The 22,686-nt window shown below is 45.1% G+C and overlaps 2 protein-coding genes across 6 annotated transcripts in view; both read right to left on the bottom strand.

Annotated features, from left to right (window-relative positions):
* Positions 1-272: 272 nt before the first annotated feature.
* On the bottom strand, positions 273-14,788 carry dcaf5 (ddb1 and cul4 associated factor 5; the record flags this gene model as incomplete). The annotated part of the gene is made up of 9 exons (XM_080849848.1): positions 14,350-14,788; positions 12,462-12,605; positions 11,677-11,713; positions 11,304-11,443; positions 10,478-10,607; positions 8,052-8,265; positions 3,705-3,771; positions 3,178-3,305; positions 273-1,757 (listed from the first exon to the last, which is right to left on the bottom strand). The coding sequence occupies exons 1-9, from the start codon at positions 14,555-14,557 to the stop codon at positions 273-275; spliced, it is 2,553 nt and encodes an 850-aa protein (XP_080705974.1). The 5' UTR covers positions 14,558-14,788.
* A 460-nt stretch (positions 14,789-15,248) lies between these two features.
* The window catches only part of pacs2 (phosphofurin acidic cluster sorting protein 2), a 59,880-nt gene continuing 52,442 nt past the window's right edge, over positions 15,249-22,686 (bottom strand). For 3 of the 5 annotated variants that reach the window (XM_080850627.1, XM_080850628.1, XM_080850631.1), the window contains 7 exons: positions 22,623-22,655; positions 20,212-20,254; positions 20,034-20,076; positions 19,685-19,814; positions 18,785-19,011; positions 18,357-18,470; positions 15,249-17,764 (listed from right to left, as the gene is read on the bottom strand). In XM_080850627.1, the coding sequence (XP_080706753.1) occupies positions 17,646-17,764; positions 18,357-18,470; positions 18,785-19,011; positions 19,685-19,814; positions 20,034-20,076; positions 20,212-20,254; positions 22,623-22,655 (709 nt within the window). In that variant the 3' untranslated portion in view covers positions 15,249-17,645. The remainder of the gene's footprint in view (positions 17,765-18,356; positions 18,471-18,784; positions 19,012-19,684; positions 19,815-20,033; positions 20,077-20,211; positions 20,255-22,622; positions 22,656-22,686) is intronic. The other 2 variants (XM_080850629.1, XM_080850630.1) reach the window with 1 other exon arrangement.

The raw sequence follows: 22,686 nt of genomic DNA, 5'->3' as shown, positions 1-22,686 counted from the left end.
TTACCAGTTCTCAGGTTAGGTCTGCTTTTAGTGTCCAAAACCAAAAGTGTCAATGGACCTCCTTTAAAGGAACAAATGAAAACTTAACATTCACTCATTCACTCATACACACACACACACACGCACACGCACACGCACACGCACACGCACACGCACACGCACACGCACAGATTGTACAAACCCCGCCTGGCCCATCCGACCCCCCCCCCCAAAAAACACTTAAGAATTACAAAAACAGAACCAGTCTGAAATGATATGAAGCTGAGACTCCCTCATGTCTTCAACTTCTTTTCTGAGGGTGCCCCCTCATCTGACCCCTCTGCTGACCCTAGTGATGATCCCTCAGGGTGATGTTCTGACCCCTGGCGAGTCCGTTTGCTCACCCTGGGTGTTCCGGTTCCTTCCCGGGTCTTAGAGTCTGTTGGCTCATCATCTAGCTCTGCTGTGCCAGAAATTCCGGGGAGATTCTGATGGGGATCCTCAGAATTCCTTGTGGGTTCTTGTGAGCCCAAAAAGTCCACGTGAGATGTAGTGATATCCTTCTTACCTGCTCTTTCTCTCCTTCCACCCTCGCTCTCTCGTTTTTTGTCATCCCTCTCTCCAGCTCGCGACACACACCGATGGTCGCTATTCGTAGGGGAGGGGCTCCTGGATGACACCCGTCCTCCGAGCCTCGTCTCTGGGCGGTTACCCGGCGACTGGACGGGGCTGTCGTCGTCGCGGAGACGGTGGTGGCGCCGGCTCTTTCGTCCCCGCGGCTTCGTTTCTTCTGTGTTGGCGCGACCCGTCTCGCCTGAGGATGAGGAAGAGGAGCTGGCGTCTTCAATGGTGATTTTGGGGTAGCTGCAGGGGTCCAGCGTGGAACAAAGGTCCTGCGCAGTCGCCGGGCGCTCGTCTGCGTCGCGGCTGGGCAGGTGCATGCGGCTGCGGACCCTCCTGCGAGCTGCATTGCACTGCCGCGTGTTTGAGCGCCGCTGCTGCTGCTCCTCCTCCTCTTCGCCCTCGCTGCTGGAGGAGGAGGACGGGCTCGACGAGGAGGAAGAGGAGTCTGACTCAGAGGCCGAGCGGGATTGGCTAGAGAGGCTGGAGCGGTCCAGCGGGGGGCTGGGCGAACGGGGCCGCGGCACCGGGTTGAACCAGAAGCCGCTCGAGTCCGAGTCTTCGTTCACCAGGTCCAGCATGAAGGCCGACTGCCGCCGTCGGACCCCTCGCTGCTGCCTGCGGGAGAGCCCCTCAACTTCCACCTCCGCCTGCTCCCCCTCATCCTCCTCATCCTCCTCCGACAGCTCTGGGCCAGCCAGTGATGACGAGGACGAGTTCTCAGAGTTGCTGTGGTGACCGTCGTCATTGGCATTGACAGCCACAATGCCTGACGAGGGGTCGGCGTGCATCACGGTACCTTCTCTAGCGGCACCCGGTGTGGAAGCAGCAACAGCTGCTGCTACAGCAGAGGCAGCAGTTGTAGAGCGTGTTGAACGGCGCCCCCTAGCGTGCAGCTGCAGGATGGCGCCCTCGCTTAGGTCGCTGTCCGAGTCAGAGCTCCAGCCCTCGATTTCACGCCGCACCAGCGAGTCGAAGAAGGCCATCATGCGCGGGTCCTCCTGGATGGACTGGCTGACGTAGTCGTGCGACAGGCCGCTGCCGCTGTTCAGCACCAGGCTGATGTACTCCTCGTGCGTGTACAGGCTCCGAGACTTGTCCTCCACGAGGCCCTCTAGGTCCCCAAGACTGTCGGGCTGCTGGTACGGACTCCACGCCTGAAAGAGAGAGAGAGAGAAAAGAGAGGGAGAGAGAAAAGGGGGGGGCAGAGAGAGAAAGAGAAAGGTGGGAGAGAGAAAGTGGGAGCGGGGGGAAAGAGAGGGAATGAGAGATGAAAAGACAGACAGAGAGGGGGAGATAAAGGGGGGGACAGACAAAGAGAGACAGCACAGAGAGAGTGAAAAGTGGGTAGAGGTATGAAAAGAGAATGAGGGTAGAAAAGTAAAGGGAGACAGACAGATAGATAGATAGAAAGAAAAAAAGAGATGGAGAGATGTGAGGACGGGTGCTTACAACCGGCAGGAAACGCGTCAGAAACTATAATGAAAACAGTGAGGAGCAAAAGGGCAATCTGTGTGCCAATTTCACAAACCATAACAAAGCATCTCACTAAACTGAACTCCACTGCACTCGTGGTCATTTGACTTCAAGGGGCTCCCTGTTTGCACAGAAAACCACCCCGTACAAAATATACTCTAAACAAGCCTGCCAAAGCCCTGACTGAATGCAAAGCAAACATGTCCTTGTAGGAAATGACAGGTATGATGTAGACTGCATGTGTGGGACACAAGAACTAATAGTATTTTTCAAGTGCCAGTGGAACAATTTTCAGTCCCTCATCACAAGAAGTGAAAAAAACACACACTTAAGAGCATACAGCCTAATCACGGAATCACTTCAACCACTGAAGAGTTCCACTGAACATCTGGCTGAGGAGAGAAATCATTAACGCACACATTTCTATCTGAGCAAGCAGAGGCATGTGTTCTGATGAGCGAGAGTGAGTGTGTCGAGCGAGTGTGTCAAGTGTGTGTGTGTGTGTTTGTGTATGTGTGCGCAAGGAATGAAGAAGACAACCCATTACTTTCTGACTGAAAGCTGACCTCACTCGTACACTCAGCGGTGTGTCAGAGATGGCTGTCTGAGCGGTTATAAGAACACACACACACAGTTAACCCGCATGTTAAAGCATCAGAGGTGTAAAGACTTTGTCTGGAAACTGTGCAATGAACTTGTGTAAGCTGCAGTGAAGCGCCTGGAATGTGTGGTCATTTGAGAGACTGTTTAGCAATAAACTTCAGATTCTTGTGGAGGTGGTTATGTAATCCTTCTCTCAGGCCAACACTGAGGACAGCCTTTGTGATGAGCCCACTTGCGGGAGATGTGTGATGAGACACACTGAAGGGAAGTGTCACAATGACCCCTTCAAGGTCCCCATACACACGCACGCACACACAGACACACACACTCACAAGCTGAATCCACCCACACGGTTACCCTTTAGTGACAATAAGAAAGTAATATTCCTGATATTATACATCAACAGTAATATATAAATGTCTTCTTTTAACATTATATGTCCAAGTACTATTTGTAGTTTGTTTGTTGAGAAATGTCTTTGATTGACAGGAGACTGACCTTGATGACCTTCTCGACCCCGGAGGAGCAGATCATGTAGGTGTGAGGGTTGAAGCGAACCTGGTTGACGATGGAGCGATGACCTTTGAGAACCATAAAGGCCCCGTTCACCACGCGACCTGGACCTCCTGATCACAACCAGACAAGAGGGCTTGGATTACAGTTCTCTCTCTCTCACACGCACACGCTCACGCTCACACTCACACTCACACTCACACTCACACTCACACTCACACTCACACTCACACTCACACTCACACTCTGTCTTTTTCTTTCTTTCTCTCACTTTCTCACACAAGAGAGATTGTCTCTCTCCGTCTCACACAAATCCACTCTTTCCCTCATCCAAGAACACTACACAAAGAATTACAATAAAATATGATGCACATATGTAAGCAAAGAAATACAGTTACCAGACATTTTTACACTCCTGGGAAATGTGTGTGAATGAAACAGCATATTTCATGTCAAGTGCAGACACAGACACAGACTCACACCCAGACACAGACACAGACCACATATCTGACCTGCTTCAGGCTCTTTAGGGATTTTCCACATGTAGAGGTTGAAGTCATCAGATCCAGACAAGATGTACTGCAAAACACAATCACATGACCAACCATTAATAATGGAAGACCTTCAAAAGGAACAAAGCAATCCATAGTCCCTATTCCTGGACACATTACACCCCTCCACCAGTGCCTAACAAACTGCAGATATTAAACACAAGAACATGAACCCATGAAGGAGATACAGTGAGGATAGAAAAGTAGGCCTCATGAATGTGGCGCTGGGTAGACTGCGCTCGGCTGGTTCAGTGGTTTGGTCTGATTGAGAGGACGAGGCTGCCTTGCTCTCTTCCAGAGAGAGGCTGTTAAAGCTTCTACTGGGCCGCTCATTTAGCTAATTAAACCGCTGATGCACACACACACATATGCACACACACAGACATATGCACACACACACACACACACACACACACACACACACATATGCACACACGCATATGCACACGCACACACCCCCACATATGCACACACCCCCACATATGCACACACGCATATGCACACACACGCGCATGCGCAAACGCAAACGCACCCGCACCCGCACCCACACCCACACTCACACTCACACTCACACTCACACTCACACTCACACTTCACCATTATGCACACTCACTCTCCTCCCTTCGACCTGTTACACATGCGCACGCTGCTTCCGGGTAGCAAGTCCATTCTGTTGAGACGTGTGGAGCTGGCATTAGCTGACTCAGCGCTTCTCTGCAAGTGCACACAGGAGTGCTTCTGATGTACTCTCTGATAGGACTTGTCTGCACTGGCCACTCTCTACCTCCCTGAGCACACTGCGGGTCTAACATCACACAATATCAGCTATTAGCTTAGCATTTGTATTTCATCACAAGGCTAGCAATTCACAATCGCAATATATTGCCAAATGAATAAATGTCACAATGTCACAGATCACAATTGGCCCGGCTAGCTAGCAAGTGGTTTACTTGTGGTCCTAGCTAGCTAGTGGTGCATTCACATCACATTGGCAAATGCGGTACTGCCTTTTTAACTTCTCCACATTTAAAGCCTTGAATACATAACCCCAGTCTGATCCTGTTGCTAGCTGTAAATGCTAATGCTTCCAGTGCAGTTCAGGGCACTAATGTGTGAAGGTTGTAAACACCTTAGTAATTGCAGAGAAAGCAGGAGACGGCTATGCAGAGGGCAGATACTTCTCCTTAATCAGCTGAAAGTGCAGTGTGAATCTACAACAGGCCATTGGTTCAGCGGGTGAGCTCAGGTTCAGTCACATGAATGTGTCAACTCGCCACACACACGCACACTCTCTCCGAGTCATGTCCATATTCATCTCTTCTCACCTGGACGAACACACACACACACACACACACACACACACACACACACACACACACACACACACACACACACACACACACACACACACACACACACACACACACACACACACACACACACACACACACACACACACACACACACACACAGTGTACTTGGCTGTTCTTTCCAGTTGTCTGTTGAAGGATGACACGAAGCATAAATGCAGAAGTAAAGGGCTGGTGTCGCCGTGGCCCAGGCCAGAGTTCTGAGCTGTTTACCTTATGTTGCCAGGCAACCATAACAACCCTGAGTGTTGTGATGTCATAGCGTGCCTTGGCTACACCTGGATACTCTCAGTGGTTCCCTCCTCCCAGAGGCATGGCTCTACCACCCACTACAGAACAGAAGTTACCACAGAATGAGCCCACCCTCACAGTTTGCCACACGCACACACACACACACACACACACACACACACACACACACACACATACACATGTGTAAAACATCCTTAACGCATATCAAGATACACACTTCACACATACACTTAAACCCCTGGAAGAGCAAACAAACACAATCGTAGGTCCCCAACTCGCACACAAATTCCACTCACTTATATGGTTATGTCTGTGAGGGGGGGTGAACACACATATACACTAAAAGAATGCCTCACAAAACACACACTCACATATGCAGATCCCAACAACGAGACACACAAACACACTTGTTAACAAAACCTCATTCACAGCGAGGAACCAAGAGCGTCTAATCACCCCTGACCGCCCTCTCATTCTTTCAATCCCCCGACACTCCCTAGTTTCACCTTCCACTTGAACCAGCCTCCCCCTCTCCCCTCCTCTCCCTCTTTCCTCCTCTCCTTCTCTGACTGTTTATTTGTGCCCCCTCTGTCCTCGGGGAGTTTTCAAATGCTCTGGTTTTGTGGAGGCCACCACAGGAAGTCAATTACCCAGAATTCAGCTGTACCAACAAGCATGTCTCCAGGATGAGCTCATGTCTGTGGAACAGCTTTTATGCATGTAAATGTGAGGCAGAGGCCGAGGGTCTTCATGTATGCAGATGTGTGTGTGTGTGTGTGTGTGTGTGTGTGTGTGTGTGTGTGTGTGTGTGTGTGTGTGTGTATGAAACAATCAAAGGGAGAGAAATTGACAGTCTGACGGCTGACTGTGTCTAACTGTTGTGTATGAAGACAAAGACTATAGAATGAATGAATGAATGCATTTAGAGGAAGAGGATGAAATCGAGAGCATTTAAAACTGGTGACTTTTCTTGGCGAAGAACATCTGGTTGTCAGTGGAAGATTGTGTGTGGGTGAGTCTGTGCCTGTGTGCATATTTGTCAGTGAGAGAGAGAGAGAGTGAGAGAGAGAGACCGAGAGAGATACATTTCAAATAGTCTGTTTTCATCATTTCCTACCTTGACTTAATACATTTTGAGCTACACATTTGGATGAAATGTATTAATTAAGAACATTAATAATTAACCATTGTGCCTATGGGTACCTGCACAGAGTGCATATCTGTGTGTGCATGTTAGTTACATATTCAAATATTTACATTTTGCTAACACCATTTTGGAATTAAGTGCTTCTGCTATGCAGGGCCGGATTAAGACAATGGGCTTTAGGGGCTGCAGCCCCTGGCCTCGCCACTAGGGGGGCCTCAGGTTGCCCGGTGTCGAATGAGTCAACGGCACCGTGCATAACATTAGAAACAAATTATAATGCGCGAAAATGTCCGGTCAAAGAAAGCACGAGAGTAGGGCCAAAAAACTGGTCCGTGGACCGTGACCCTCTAATCGCAAAAGGCCTCAAGTGCAAAGTAAGACTGAAGAAGATAAATTCACATTTCTAAACTTTGCTTTGGTTCGCACCACATCGCTTTAAGACAGGGATAAACGCTTTTAATAACGTGCTTTCAAATACGATGATGCAGGTAACAAGCCAGGCTTCCCGGTTCCATCTAAATAGGCCTAATAAAACGTAAATTCTTTCAGCAATTGAAGATGTATGAGTTCTTATCCTCATGCATATCGCTGCAGATTAGGCTAATTCATTGAAAATTGTAGACAAATTATTTGCAAGCCAGTTAGACATAGCTAAGTGAAATGTTTTAGCTTAGCTATAGAATCATGGTCAAATATAAGTGTAGAGGTTTTCACTGAGGTTTTTTGTCAGATCAGCAGGACTTAATAGGTTCTACGCTCAATCCAGTTTGTGAGATATTGCGCAATCTGAGATGAGGCACAGCTCGTCGTTGCCTCATCGTCTTGCTGTCGTCTGTTTTAACAGGACATGCGCAAATTCAGCGATTTTGATTATAAAACTGCTTGAAATGATTGGAATCATGCAGAAAATACATTTATATCACAGACCAGTAGTCTGCCTCCCCTGACCGCACGTCCGTGCTCTCGCATAGAAATGTGGGCGCGGAGCCAAGCTGTTGCTTCACTAATAGGCATATGCTTAATCAATTCGTTATTTCATTCCCTGGCTATTTAGCCTTGTTTTTGCTTTTGAATGAATGGAAATATGTATACATTTACATTATTGGTTTATTATTGTCTGCAGTGTAGTCTCCTACACACATACATTTTATCCTTGGCTTTAAACTGATCATATTTATAGAGTGGTTCTGTGGACTTTAAAGCACTGATGTGTCAGTGCACCTGGCGTGGGTTTGTGTGCGTGTCATGATGTGCGTCGGGGCTATATAGGGGCCTCATCCTGGTAATTAGCCCCAGGCCTCAAAATGTCTTAATCCGGCCCTGCTGCTATGGTTCATAACTGTGAGTGAGCAAGGATATGTTTGACAATATGAATTAGGTTGACCAATAAATTAATTCAACTACAATATTCTTTAATGTGTACCTGAGGCTATGTGAGTGTGCGTTTGTGCACAACGAGTGAGCGAGTGTGTGTGTGTGTGTGTGTGTGTGTGTGTGTGTGTGTGTGTGTGTGTGTGATCCGCCTCTCCATCCCCTTACCTGGTCTCTGTCCCCAGCGAAGCAGCAGCTCTTCATGGTGCAGGAGTTGAAGTAGCCCTGGTTGTCGAACTGGACGCTGGGCAGGCGTGAGTGCAGCTCGTACAGCACCGGGGGCAGACGCCTGCGCAGCGCCAGCAGCTGAGTGCCCGTGCTGTTGAAGCGCACACTCATGGCACTCTGCAGAGACAGGCTCCCGCCGTACCGCAACAGAGAACTAGAGAGAGAGAGAGAGAGAGAATACCAAAAAGACATAAAGGGATGGGTTGAGTTCATGGCAAAAGATGAAAACAACAGTAGCCAACTTCTGATTTAACATGCACAGCACATTAACTCATTTACCAGCATAACAGAAGAGGTATATCAGTTATAAATAAATATATATTTAAACATACAATATACATAAACATACATACACACACCAGTTTACATTTCGTCAATGCATACCAAAGGTGATTTAAGTGACTTTGAACGTAGCATGGTTGTTGGTGCCAGACCGGTTGGTCTGAGTATTTCAGAAACTGTTGATCTAATGGGATTTCCACACACAACCATCTCTAGGGTTCACAGACAATCGTCCGAAAAAGAGAAAATATCCAGTGAGCGGCTCTTCTCTGGGCGAAAAAAAGATTGGAAAAATGTTGCCTGGTTTGATGAGTCTCGTATTCTGCTGCGACATTCAGACATTAGGGTCAGAATTTGGTCTGAACAACATGAAAGGATGGATCCATCCTGCCTTGTATCAGGCTGGTGGTGGTGGTGGTGTAAAGGTGTGGGGGATATTTTCTTGGCACACTTTAGGCCCCTTAGTACCAACTGAGCATCGTTTAAACACCACAGCCTACCCGAGTATTGTTGCTGACCTTGTCCATCCCTTTATGACCACAGTGTACCCATCTCCTGATGGCTACTTCCAGCAAAATAGCACGCCATGTCACAAAGCTCAAATCATCTCAAACTGGTTCATTGAAACTGACGACAAGTTCACTGTACTCAAGTGGCCTCCAAAATCAGCACCTTTCTGGATGAGGTGGAACAGGAGATTCACATCAGCGATGTGCAGCCGACAAATCTGCAGCAACTGCGTGATGCCATCATGTCAATAGGGATCAAAATCTCGGAGGAATGTTTATAGGGCCTTGTTGAATCTATGCCACGAATAAGGTGGTCCAACCCAGGTCCTAGGAAGGTGTACCTTATAAAGTGGCCGGTGAGTGTATGTAGTAAAGTAACATTGCACTCATTTAGATGGTTAGACAGAGATAGTTTTCTCTGACACAGGCTCACTGTTCTGAAGCATGAGAAACAGAATTAACCCCTGAATGTAAAACACTAGACACTGGTGCTGAAAAGACCACAATATCAAGTAGGCACAAACAATCGAGATAAATAATGACATCAACTTAAACCTGAACATGTAATAGCTTGTTAATGACACATATTATAAATGTTTATTGTTTGAATAATTTGATGTGGTGCAAAATGAAAATGTTCCCATGAGAACCTTCTTTGCAACACTCAGTGAGAAATGTTAAAGGCATGCGAGTTGTGCTGTTTTTTTTTCAAACTTTCTGAATGAATCCCTGAGAAATAGGAAACATGCATTTGTCATTGTATGACTGATGCCATTGAGACCTATTGCATCATCTATTGCTTGATTCCTTTTAAAACCTGAATCACACAAAAGGCCATGCACGCTTGTTGGTGTCTACAGATCTTTCTTTGACACTGGCGCCATCTGGTGACTACTAAGGAAACCGCACCAGCTCCAGCTAGTTATATTGTTAAAAAGGACTTTGGCAGAATGGCAGGTTTCTAGAGGAGATGCCTGTAGATGATATTCTTAATCTTTTGTTAAGCCATAGAACCTTTTAAGATTTGTTTTTGGCTTTTTTATGCCTTTAATTGATAGGTTAGTTAAGAGTGGGACAGGAAATGAGAGGGTGAAGAAGTGGGGAGTGGACAGGAGAAATGACATCGGGCCGGATTCAAACCCGTGTCCTCCATGGGGGTTAAGCCTGAATGTGGTCGAGGCTACTGTGTGAGCTACAGTGCCCCCCAAGCCATAGAACCTTTTAAGGAGAAGTTCGGTTCCCACCTCTCAGAGATGACAAATATATTTTGTGGTACAATCACGTTATCTTTTTAGGACAGTCTGTCAGTTACAGTCAGTTTCGGAGTGGCCATTCATAGATTTTACAGTTTTCCATTCCAGAACAGTCAAAAATAAACACTACTCTTTTTAAACCCCGACTAATAAATACAACAGTATGTGTCCTTTTAGGGTGTCTGTGTCTGTGTCTGTGTCTGTGTCTGTGTCTGTGTCTGTGTCTGTGTCTGTGTCTGTGTCTGTGTCTGTGTCTGTGTCTGTGTCTGTGTCTGTGTCTGTGTCTGTGTCTGTGTCTGTGTCTGTGTCTGTGTGTTCTAACCTGCGTGGCTTGCGGATATCCCAGAGCCCCACTCCCTCTTTGGAGTTGGCTGTGGCAAGCAGCCGAGGTTCCGCGGGGTTGAACATCACGCTGTGGAACGCGGAGGTGTAGCTGGCCAGACAGAAGGGTTCTGGAACACACAACAACATTTAGCACTCAGTCACATGGAATATCAGCGTTCCCAAAGAGAAACTCTAGAACAGATCAGACACAGCAGCATTTTCTGTGTTGTTCCCTTTCAGCAGCCACTTACTGAAACACATGTACGCACCATTTCAAATGTGTTTCTATTGGTAGCCACAACCAATTCCCATTTACTTTACTATTTTTTGCCATTTTATTGTTGTGGATCATAAGGAAAGCTGGTGACTGACATTGGTATTATGTTCATTAAAGCAGCAATAAGGAGTTCTGTTCCAAAACTTGCAAGCTAACTACCTAAAAGGCATGCAAAAACTTTGCAAACACCACCAACTGTCAAGTTAACACTGATAGAAGCTTGCCCAGACACTAACTGGTGTCTTTTGGCAGTATAGCTGGAAATGTCAAGCTGTGAGAGCTTTTCTTCCTTTTTTGTAGGGTGTTCCAGCCCGGAACACAGAACTACATAGTGCATATCCTGGATGGCTAGGTGAAAAGACACAGGTGTTTATCTGTCATTCACATGAACATATGCTATCAAAATAAAATTGGGGATGGTACCAAAACTAGTTGCCTATAATTGCCGGAAAAGGTCGTCTCGTCAAAGGTTGTGATGGGGGGTTTGGGGCGTAACAATAATGTTATGTAAACCTAGAGACTGGGAGGAAGTTGAGGCTGTTGGTACCTCCGTGTGGGGGCTCTCGAGTGTCCCAGATGAGGACTCGGCCGTCGTCTGCGGAGCTGGCAAACACGTTGTCGTTCACGGGGCTGACAGACAAGCCGTACACTGCGTCGTCGTGGAGGAACACGTTGAGGGTCTCGCCCCTGGGGTGGGATGGAGGATGGTTCAGGTGGGTTAATCACCACATCAGTGTAGCATCAAGACCCAGTAATTACCCCAACCAATAAATATACGGCCAGTAACATACCAGATAGGTGTAGTTTCTCAGATATTCACTTATTTTCTTACTTACTGGACTTTTTACAGTAAAGACACTGTTCCCCAGCGTTTATGTTCAAGAAGATGAATACAGATAACTGAATAACTCTCAACTCACCTCTCCACATCGTGGAGGATCACCTGCTCGTCATTCCCTATGAGTTGGGGGGGGGGGGGGGGGGGAGATATAAGAGGAGAAAAAGAATCTACCGGTCAGCGTTTTCAGTCTGTGAACTTTAACACAAGACAGGGTATATGCGAGTAGCTGCACATACCTTACCTGTCAATAGATACTTTTAAACCTTCCTTTTTTCAAATTGATTAGGAACTAGAAAACTAAACTGAGATCAACTTTTGTTGATCAAAGGGAAAGTTCTGCCCACCTTGTCGCTCCATTGAGGAGAGTGGACATGGAGTTTACATAGATTTGCATTTAGCACATTTACATTTAGTCATTTAGCAGACGCTTTTATCTAAAGCGACGTACAAAGGAGAAAACAATCAAGCTACGAGCAATAGAGACCTAGTGTAAGAATAAATACTATTTCACATAAGAAATAAAAAGTGCAGGAATGTAACTACTAGTTAGAGGAGAGAGCCTCAGAGGAAAGATAAGGAGAGGTAGAGAAATGAAGAGGAAGAGGAATATATGGAGCTGTATGCAAGAAGATCTTTAGCCAAAGCCTTTTCACATTGCCCTCATTTGTGGCGGGGTGCGCTACTCTCTGGAAAGTGCCATCCATCTTAATGAGCTGATTATTGAGGAACAGGGTAAAGGGAAGGTGAGATATCATTCTTAGTATTAAGGTGCACAGAAACACGACAGTCCAGATTCCTCTTTGCTGAGCTCCAAAGTTGACACCTCTTTCATGCCCACACACGGATGCTGCTTTGGGCACTTACCTCCAGAGAATACCTTCTTGTTGGTGCTGTCGAACGCCAGGCAGAAGATGTTGGACAGGTGCTCTCCCTTCAGTTTAATGGGCTTGGCCCGGGAGTGGATGGACTTCTCCATGTCCCACAGTAGCACCCTGCGGTCATCTCCACCTGAGAGACACAACGACGGTGGCAAGAGAGAGAGAGAGAGAAAATGAGATTTTGACTTTTAGAAACCTTATAAACATTCTATATCAGTGTTGGCAAACAACCAAAACAACTACAAACTACTGCCACAACTCAAAACCGAATTGTTAGACCCCCCTATCCAGCCAAACTGACACCACTGCACCCCCAAACACAAAGAGAAAAGAAGGGTTAACAGTCCCATCTTGCACTGACCAGAAGCTCAACGCACCACTCCAGAAATGTGTAGTGCAAATGAAACAGTAAAAGCATTCATACAGCACCACATGGGAGGTGGGGTTTGGGTGGGCCTTTGTGCCAAGTCTCTGGTCCACTTCAAGGTTACAGGCTGGGACTGTAAATGTAGGTCTAGGCCTTCCTGATTTAATCTCTGAACTGATTTACCTCAGTGTCTATTGGCGTGTGGGTTATATTTAAGTGTCATTTGTCAGTAGCTTTACAATGATGTGTCCAAAGATGCAATGCCATTCAGACCTGACCGGCTAATTATGGGCTTTATGTACCCTGATGGACATCAGGGATTACATCCCATGTGATTACAGTTTAGTGAAGCTCAGTTCAACCAAGAGCCCCTGACTAGTCTAAACAACTTAACATGTAAACCGTCCTTCAGGTGATTCAACTGTTCGTTCAGGTCTTCTAAGGCTATGGCACTCAGCTGCTCCTGATTTAAGGGGGGACCGTATACAATAGGCTACGTGTACGTTTAACTGCTCCAGGGGTACCTGACCTAATTCTCTACATCTATTTGATTATCACGAGAAATTGCATTCGTTTGTTTCATTGAGGCCATTAAGCAAAACTCGTCGCGTCTGATCTTGAAACAACCCGTTTCTTAAATGTAAGGTGGGCTACATTCCCACTAAAAACACACAGACCTAGGCTACTCCTGACACAAAATGCCCTCAGATGGCCTAAAAAATGTAGTGTGTTGAAATTAGCGACACATTATAATATAAGGGCCGAATCATAAACTTGAGCACTTCACAGCCTGCAGTATGTTTCGATAATGGTTAGGATCCAAAATTCAACAGCTGGTCTCTATACACCGCTTTCTAGAGAGTACCTGTTACAGAACCCAAGATCGCCAATATGGACAGCCTTTTTTGACTGCTCCTCTATAATCTAAATAGGAAGTGGCCTTAGGTTGGGAACTAGTGTTGGCAATTCAATCGATACTTCGTGGAACGGTAATCCGATCTTTTCCAAGAGTTTAATTGCATCAGACACCATCTGCATTTCGTCAAACTATTATCTCACTTTAGACCACACAATGCACCGACAGTTGAATTAAGACGCAATGGCTACTCTCCAACTATGATTGGATCTCTCGAGACGCTAACAACTGCGTGGTGAAGGTTTCAAACGTTAGCGCTAGCTATCAGCTTGTCAAATGTCTGACCAGCGTGGCATGTTTTCGATTTACAGTGCTAACAATTTTACAATGCATTTGACTTCATAAATCCCAGCAGGAACATAAGCATACTAGTGGGATTGCCTGTGCTTAGTGACCACTCATTGTACGTCTGTCACAACAAACAAGTTGCAATTTGCCAACTACTGTTAGCTACTTATTATGGCCAGAGCAAGCAGAGCTGTAATTCTATCACTTCACACAGACATCAAGTGTAGCTGAATGCGGCTTACGTTAAGTTCATCAACATTAACACATCGTGTTGCCTACAAACGGAAGACATGCCAAACGTACCGGACACAAGCCAGTCTCCTCCATTGTTTGAGAACTCTATAGCGTTCACGCATCCAAAATGGCCCAGCAGGTCCTTTTTGAACAGGCTGGTGCAACCACCCAGCCTACGTCGCTGGAATTCCTCCTTCATTAGATGGTGCCCGGTGATGTTTCTCCGGGACAGGAACCCCACAGACGATCTCATGCCACAACCCATTACCTCCTTCATCTTGTCCCCTCGGTTCTGTTTGGAAACTATGGTGCGCCTGGTGGCTACTCCGCTTCTAAGTTACAGAAATCTTTACGACAGCTGACATCCGATGCGTTTATGCAAATGTAAGATACATTTCTGCCCACTAACGTATAGCCCTGGTGTCTATTTAATTACATGTTGGCTAGACAAAAATTCCGAAACGTGAAAAGGACTTGGTTGCGTTTCTCTGGAGTCGTGCAGCCATTCGCTTCCTGCTCCGATGAGATCCTCTTCCTCTGCCTGTGACATCATCAAGCCAGCTGACCCCAGTCCCTTTACTTTTGACGTAACTACATAGCTTAACATAAAGACTGCACACCACACACCTAACGTGTGCAGGACAGAACGAATACAAAATGAACCTACGAGTGGATTATTTCGTTGTTGCTATGTTATGTTGTGTAATGTTATGTAAGGTTTATACATTTGTAATGTAATAAAATGTGAAATATGTAAAAGTGTTCATTAATAAACATATCCCCACACGTTCCTTCTAGTTCAACAGACAGTTTACATCGACATTTTCTTCATGATGTATCTCTGGAATCAAAATAAGACATGGACAGGGGTGAAGTCAATATGATGTACAGGAAGAGGTAAATAATCGACAAAAGATTTTTTTAGTGTGTCTAGTTTTATTACTCCCTGTACAGGGATTACAGTGGTAGTCTCGTTTTGATTTTATTATTTTTTTACAAATACATATTTATAAGGGGATCCTTCAACCCCTCTGCAACTGAACACCAAAACAAACACATAACTTGCAATGCACTGTTGAACTGAACAGGAGAGAAAGAAAACACTATGGTGGCTATCCAAACATTAAATACATGTAGAGGTGAACACATATTTATTCAACTCATTCGAAACTTCTCAAAACAGTCATCCCACAATCTCAACTGATGTTTTTTTTGTGTTTGTTTTTTTAAATGGCATATTCCAGTTTGCAGGACTGCCTTGATTTAAGGCAGCTAAACTGGGTCTGAAAAGAACCCACAACGATGCAAGAGAGACCAAATTTAACAAAGAAGAGTGTGTGTGTGTGGGTGGGTTGATAACACCTCTTAAACTCATCACAAATACGTTTTCTTTGCATTAATCACTACTTGAGTGGATATACTGGGCTGAATTTCAACACAGCAACTCCATAAAGGTTATGACAACCTGTGTCCTCATAGGGGTCACACTCACATACTGTCGACCACAAACGAGAGCTGCTCATAGGTTAAAAGACCTTTTACATACATTGTTCTACATATAGGGGATAGGGGGCAATTTGAATTTCATTTGGTCAATTGGAGGACAGCTGAGGCACATTTTAATATAGAAAAAAAATATCTTTAAAAGCAACACAAACAAATAAATAACACAATGAGCACAGTTGCAGTGCTAGCTGTTGTTATCCATACATTACAGAACTATAATCTACAGTAGGCCATTCTTAACTTGCGGTCATCGTCGTCCTGCTACAATGTTAGAAGCTCTACAGGCAACTATTCCTAAGGCCAAATACTATAACTGGTGAATCCCACACCGATTCAAAAAGACGACGACAGCTTGTTCTGCATACTGACTGGTGACGGACGGATCAGGAGGTGAGAAGAGAGAAGAAAAAAAAGGTTACTTTAAAAAGATCAAAAGTGCAGGGGACAGCTTTATGGCTTTTGAGCGACGCGCTGACAAGTTAGTGGCTGCACAGCTGCGTCTTGTCTGCCTGTCTGGCGGTCTGAGAGGAACAGGTCAAAAGCTCAACTGCACCATTTACAAGGGGAGCTAATAAACAAATAAAACATTAAAATAAGTTCACACAAACACACACATAAAAAATGAGAACATCCTCATCATTTAGTTTTTAAAAAGTGCTTAAGCTTTGGGTACCTTCTGAGAATACATTCACACATGAGCGCAGCGAGAAGAAGACGACACAAGCTAATTCATTAAAAAATAACAACAATTAAAAACAAAAGCAGTGGCAGCTTTTAGAGTGCAGGTCGTGACCTGACCTCAAGGGTCACCGTAGGGCCAAGGAGTGGTGGCGTGGGGTCAGTGCATTTAGGGACGCAGGGATAGTGAAATTGAGAGTGAGAGAGAGAGTGAAGGTAGAGAAAGAAAAATGGATAGTAAAAGCCAGGATCGAGACTGTTGTTAGGCTGATATGGTGACAGAGACCAAATTGGATCTGCACATGAAAGAGAGAGAAGCAGAAGGAGGGATCCAGGTAGAACTAGAGACATAAGGGCTGGACAACGATGGAGGGAAAAACAGAGGTTGAATATAGGGGAAGGTATGCATTTGATATTCGCTGTGAGGTTGGGCTGATGTCACCAAAACAACGGCTGAAATCTGTGTGTCAGAGATAGATAGGGAGATACAGGGAGAAGGTGACACATTCAGCCGTTAATACAGATGTCACTTCATCATTCATTATCTGTAATCTGTTAATATATTCTTCGGTGTCTGTTGCCAAACAAATTCATTCCTCTTTTTTTTGTCTCTTAGCTCAACCCATCATTCTTTGACATTTATAGAGGCTATGATGTTGGGCGTTGAAACAGAGTTGTCATTTTGTTAAACTGCGCTGACAGAATCCAAGACACATTCTTTAGTCGGATTAATCATTTTTTTAAAGATCAGTAGGCATCTGTTCATTCTCCTTGCAGAAAACAACAGTGGGGGAGTGTTTAAAAACAGAAGAAAAAAAAAACAGGTGAGGAAAACTCTTCTGGGTCCAACCTGGTTTTAAGCAGTCCTTCAGGTAAAAAAAAAAGCAAGCCTCACGCAAAAAAAAAGAGATAAAGAGTCTCAAAATGTTGAAAACAAATACTTCATTTAAGATGTCAGGGTGCAAGGCTGGATGGGGCATTGGGTGGGTGGGAAGAGAATGAGTGAATGGTATTGGCACACGGCAAAGGTCTTGGATCTCCTGGAAAGTAGGGTTTGTGACGTCCATATACCCTGGTGTGTAAGTGTGTGTGTGTGTGGTTGTGCAATGGGGATGGGTAAATTGAAGGGGTAAGGGGCTGGGGGAAGGTGCTGTTTTCTTGGGGGGGGGGGGGGGGGGGGCCTAGTAAGGGCCCTTGGAGTGTCCAAATATGGCTAGGGGAAAGTGTTTGACATGGGAGGACCACTGCGCCGCAAGCTGGAAGAATTTGACTTCGTTCCACTCCACTCCGTCAATCAAAACTGCAGGAACACACACACACACACACGCACACACACACACACACACACGAGAGAGAGAGAGAGATACACTGTTGGGTCACACTAGTTAACCAATTAAATATTGAAGGTATATCATTTCAAAATCAAAATCAAAACAATGAACAGATTTAAATAACTGTTAGAAAGTATAAGTTACTACTACTTCAATATAATATTAGAAATTACTACATTAGTCAGTGATTATACTTTATAATTCAAACTGAGAATCAGCAGCACTTCAAGTTTAAGATTATTGCTAGCCCTGACAAATGGCACTTAACAAAGTAAAAAAAAAAATGTAAACTCCATAAGCGGAGTTGTTCTTAACTGTGTATGAGAATGAGGCCCAATTCCCGTATTATGTATGTGCTGTGGGTCAAGAAGTTAATGGACCAAATAGAAAGGGTACGACACAAAACAATACATCTGTGTCTTCATTTCTATCATGTCATATATAACTGGCACAATGGAATGGATCGCTGCCAATCTGAAATAGTTGAGTGATTGACTGACTGGACTGACTGGAAAACAGATTTAAGAGTGGCTGTGTACTGACGGTATTATTGACACTCACCTCTCAGCATGGTCTGCTGTTGTTTGGCAGTGCAAATTAGACGGCTGATGCCCTCGATGACCTGACTCTTAGACTCCACCTCCTTGTCTCTCGACTTTTTTGGCAGGAACATGACTGGGACACAAACAATGTCAATCAACATCTAAACATGACACAGCAGAGAAGGTCCTGCCTGTAACTGCTGGAAACTTGAAGATCACTGTAGGTTTGTCTGCTAAACAACATGTCATTCTCTCCTAAGCTGTTCAAATATGTTTTGCCCTTGAATTCTTGGCTCTGTGGCAAGGAATGGATGGGACAATGTAGTAAATACAGAATAGTTCACAAATCAGTCATCTATGGCAGTGTGTGTGTGTGTTTGTGTGTGTGTGTGTGTGTGTGAATAAACATGTCACTGGATCATGCTACTGTCTTCCCATCCTTCTCACCTTTCTTGTTCTTCTCCTGTGTGACTACGGTCATGGCCATGGTGTTCTGCGGACCCCAGTCGCCGCCACCTAGTGGCAATCTGCTGACCTGCAGCGAGCGGAAGGTGCACTTGAGGGTGTTCTTGGAGGAGGAGTCTCGCTTCTCCACCTCACGCTTGCGCTCCGTCTGCGCCACCCAGTAGTCCACCTGCAGGCCCATCAGCTCCCCCTGCCCACCACCTGGAGAACTGCAGCGGAAGGGAGGAGAGACATGGAATGGGAGGGGGGGAGAGGGGAGTAGAAAAGGGGAATGCAAAGGAGTGGAGATGTGAGGAGGAGTGAGCAGATTATACTGTAGGAGTACAAATGTGTGTGGGTGTGTGTGTGTGTGTGTGTCACGCCAGCTCTGAGCCCTGCTCCTGCCACGTCCCCTCCTGATTCAATACACCTGCCTCAGTCACCTTCCCAATCCCCTGATTGTCTGATAACCTGTACCTGCCACTCCCTCCACCACTATATTAACTCCTCATTCCATTCACTCCTTGGTCTGGCCTCGTTGATACAAGGACTACACGCCGAAAAGCAACCAGTTCCTGACGACGTCTCCGAGATCGTCCCTGCTCCGTGTTTTGACTTCCAGGTGTTCCCTTTATCTCCTGTCTTGTTCCAGAGCCCCTGCGCTCTTGCTTTTCTGTGTTTAGATAATCTCCAGTGTTTGATTTCCTGTTTGCTTGGCAATCTAGTTTTCCATTTGTTTTTTTCAGACATTTATCTTCTGAGCGTTATCCCAGTTTGTATTTGTTTTCCCATTTCCCCGTTCCCCAGCTGTTTCCAAATAAACTCTTTGAACTTCCATCTCTGAGTCCTGACGTCCCGTGACTGTGTGTGTGCGTGTGTGTGTGTGTGTGTGTGTGTGTGTACCTGTAGAAGCCGGTGTTGACAGACGGTGATGAGGGGGGAGTGGGGGATGCCTCTTTGAGGGCAGGGGAGACCTGTGGGGGCGTGGAGGAGAGGAGAGCAGAGCCCACCGGAGCAGCATCATCTGAGTCCCCTAGAGGAGGAGAGAGAGGGGGGTAGAGGAGGAAAGAGATGGGGGGGGGGGGGGGGGGGACGACGACACAGAGAGAGAAGAGAGGAGGAGAGAAGAGGACAAATAGAGAAAAAGGCATAAGGAAAGATTGAGAGGAACTTGGATCACTTCCTCTGTGAGATGGAAAAACACAACAGGACAAATGAATCACTGAAGAAAACGTGACATTTCAGCTCTTACCTGATGTGGCAGACGACTGCTCCACAATCCCAACTTTAACCATCTGCAAGCAGTAAAAAACAGCTTACCTCTCTTAGTAGTCAAACAAAAACAGACACCACCCATCCCCTCCATTCTAATTATTCCCAGATTAGGAGTGATCTATGGTTTGGGTTTGTGTTCGGTTCCTCAAACTCACCCCGATGAAAGGAATGAATTTCTGACAGGAGTCTTCATCAGGGCTACAGAGAGGAGAAGAGGCAGACAGAACTAATCAAACGCCTATACATGCTCATGCACAGGGGAGAATGACGCTTCAAGAACCCTGCAGCCAGAGGCCAGATATATGGCTGCTGAAAGATCTTTGAAGCATCATTCTCTTAATGCTCTAGTCACAAATTAGATCTCTACATTGTTAATGCCAAAGAGACTGATTCCTTTCAGAGGAACCATCAAAGGTTTTCTCTTTGAGAACTCATAAAACACTGTAACTTCTTTGTAGCACACAACCATTGATTCTGACTAACTGAATGGTGGTTGTTGTTCCTACTGCCACATATATGTTATAGCTAATCTATAACATATTTATTCATAGTGATGACCATTGTGATGTAAACATGGGTACAACTGTTACTGTTTAGTACCACTGTCACTGCAAGGTCAAAGCAACCACAGTTTGCCAATTTCATACTGACATTCATGTAGTTTTCAATGTTAACATGTTTGAAGATATTTCTTCACTGGAAAATCACAGCCATGTTTGAAGATATTTCTTCATCTAAGAAAAATCACTGACAATGGCCATATAAAACACCCTTCATGCAAACACAGCCAAACCTGAGTAACTCGTATGAGATCATCATTCCGAAATGAATCAAGTCAGTTAAGGGCATATCAGGATCCTACAGTAATATCCTTCAGCCAAACTGAGTAAATATGCCATGATGCAAGTTCCATTGGCATGACATGTTACTAAGATGGAGTGCCCTTTAAATCTAACCTCAACAAAAGCTTGGGTTGTGTATTTTATTGTAAAGCTTTTGATGTAGTGGAACCTTTTCTCTATACCTTTTAACACTCACCCCATATTCCAAAGATAAAACCTGGAACACGTTCACTTACCCATATATTTATAAAAAAGGAAATGTTAACATGTTGGTACTCAGGTTTCCAGGTTTTGTTTGGAACCCCTTAACCCAAAGCCTATAACCCTTCAACCACTTTCACAGCTGCCACCAAAGCCATGGAACACGGCATGCATGCCATCAGCATATCAGTAGCCACGCAGCACCATGGCAACCAATGATTCTGCCCAAGAAGAAGGAGCACCAGTCAATCAAGACCTCAGCTGCACCAAAAGAGGAAATGGTTTACCGGGACAGAGAGAAGAGAGACAATCTACCGGAAGCAGTGCACAGACAGAGGGAGAGAGAACAACTTGTGTCTTAGAAATCATTTAAAAACTATCACTATGCACACAACTACACTGAATTTACCCACTTTAGCCATATTTGTAAAAAAAAATAATTACTAAACAGTATGCTATTATTTCTTGGGAAGAATATATACACATTGAGACAGATGTTGTTCTTCTCTCTCAAGGACCAGCATGTTTACTCCCTAACGAGAGAAAAAGAAATAACAGAGATATAGACAGATAAAGGAAGAGAGAGGTTGGGACACTATCCTGTGACATTTCTTAGAATATAATACGTTTATATGTGTGTGTATGTGGTGTATAAAAGAGCAAAAGACAGAGAGAGAGAGAGAGAGAGAGCCTGCCATCACAATATTACTTGCAATCATATCATGAAAGACAGAAATACAAATAGAATAAAGATTATAGAAGGAACACCATGTATGTTAAGGTCTAGATGTGGTGTTGTCATATATAACGTATGCACTCTGCTGGCTATTTCTCTATACTGCATTAAAAAAGCTGTTCATCAATGTAATATCTGACATTTATCATAGGTGTTACGGTGCTATAACACCTATTGCCACAGGCCATGCAAAACATAATGCAGTGAACAGTACTGAATATGCATTGCTCTGAAAGCGCCTCTTGAGCTAAACCTGTCACGGACTGTGTGACCCACTGGTCTACGGCTAGTTCACCTGATACCAACGGGGACGGGAGGAGGGGAAGGAGGGCAAGAGAAGGAAAACTGGAGAAGGAAAAGAGAAGCAGAACTCTCTTATTTTCAAACCAGACCCTTAAACCACATGACACACCCAAATCACAACCCACGCAGAACAGCCTTGACGGAGTTCTACACTTCACTAGTTTAAATACGACAATATGCAAAACTCTTGATTGTTACTTGTCATGCATGTACACAAACAAATAAAGTGCAATACACTAAGAGGTGGTTGGAGATTAAAACATTATTCCACTGATTCATGGAAGAAGGGCCCATTTTGAGCTGCACTAAACTGAATAGAATATCATGTGTCCTGCATGGGGGAGTGAGGGGAGTGTGGTTTAAGTGTCTGTTTCAGGCCTACTGAGTTCAGGGAGGGAGGGACCAAGCAGATCACAAGAGCAGCTGATTGGCTCGGATCACAACACTACACTACAAAGTCAAGCAGACCACGAGACCACAATACCTTACTGCAAAATCAAAATGAAAGCTCTTTTTCCTTTAAAGGGAGCGAAGAAAAACAAAGAAAG

The sequence above is a fragment of the Sprattus sprattus genome (genome assembly GCF_963457725.1).
Source record: "Sprattus sprattus genome assembly, chromosome: 13".
Taxonomy (NCBI): domain Eukaryota; kingdom Metazoa; phylum Chordata; class Actinopteri; order Clupeiformes; family Clupeidae; genus Sprattus; species Sprattus sprattus.
Note: the sequence above shows the minus strand (reverse complement) of the source record. Positions and strands in the feature narration are given on the sequence as shown.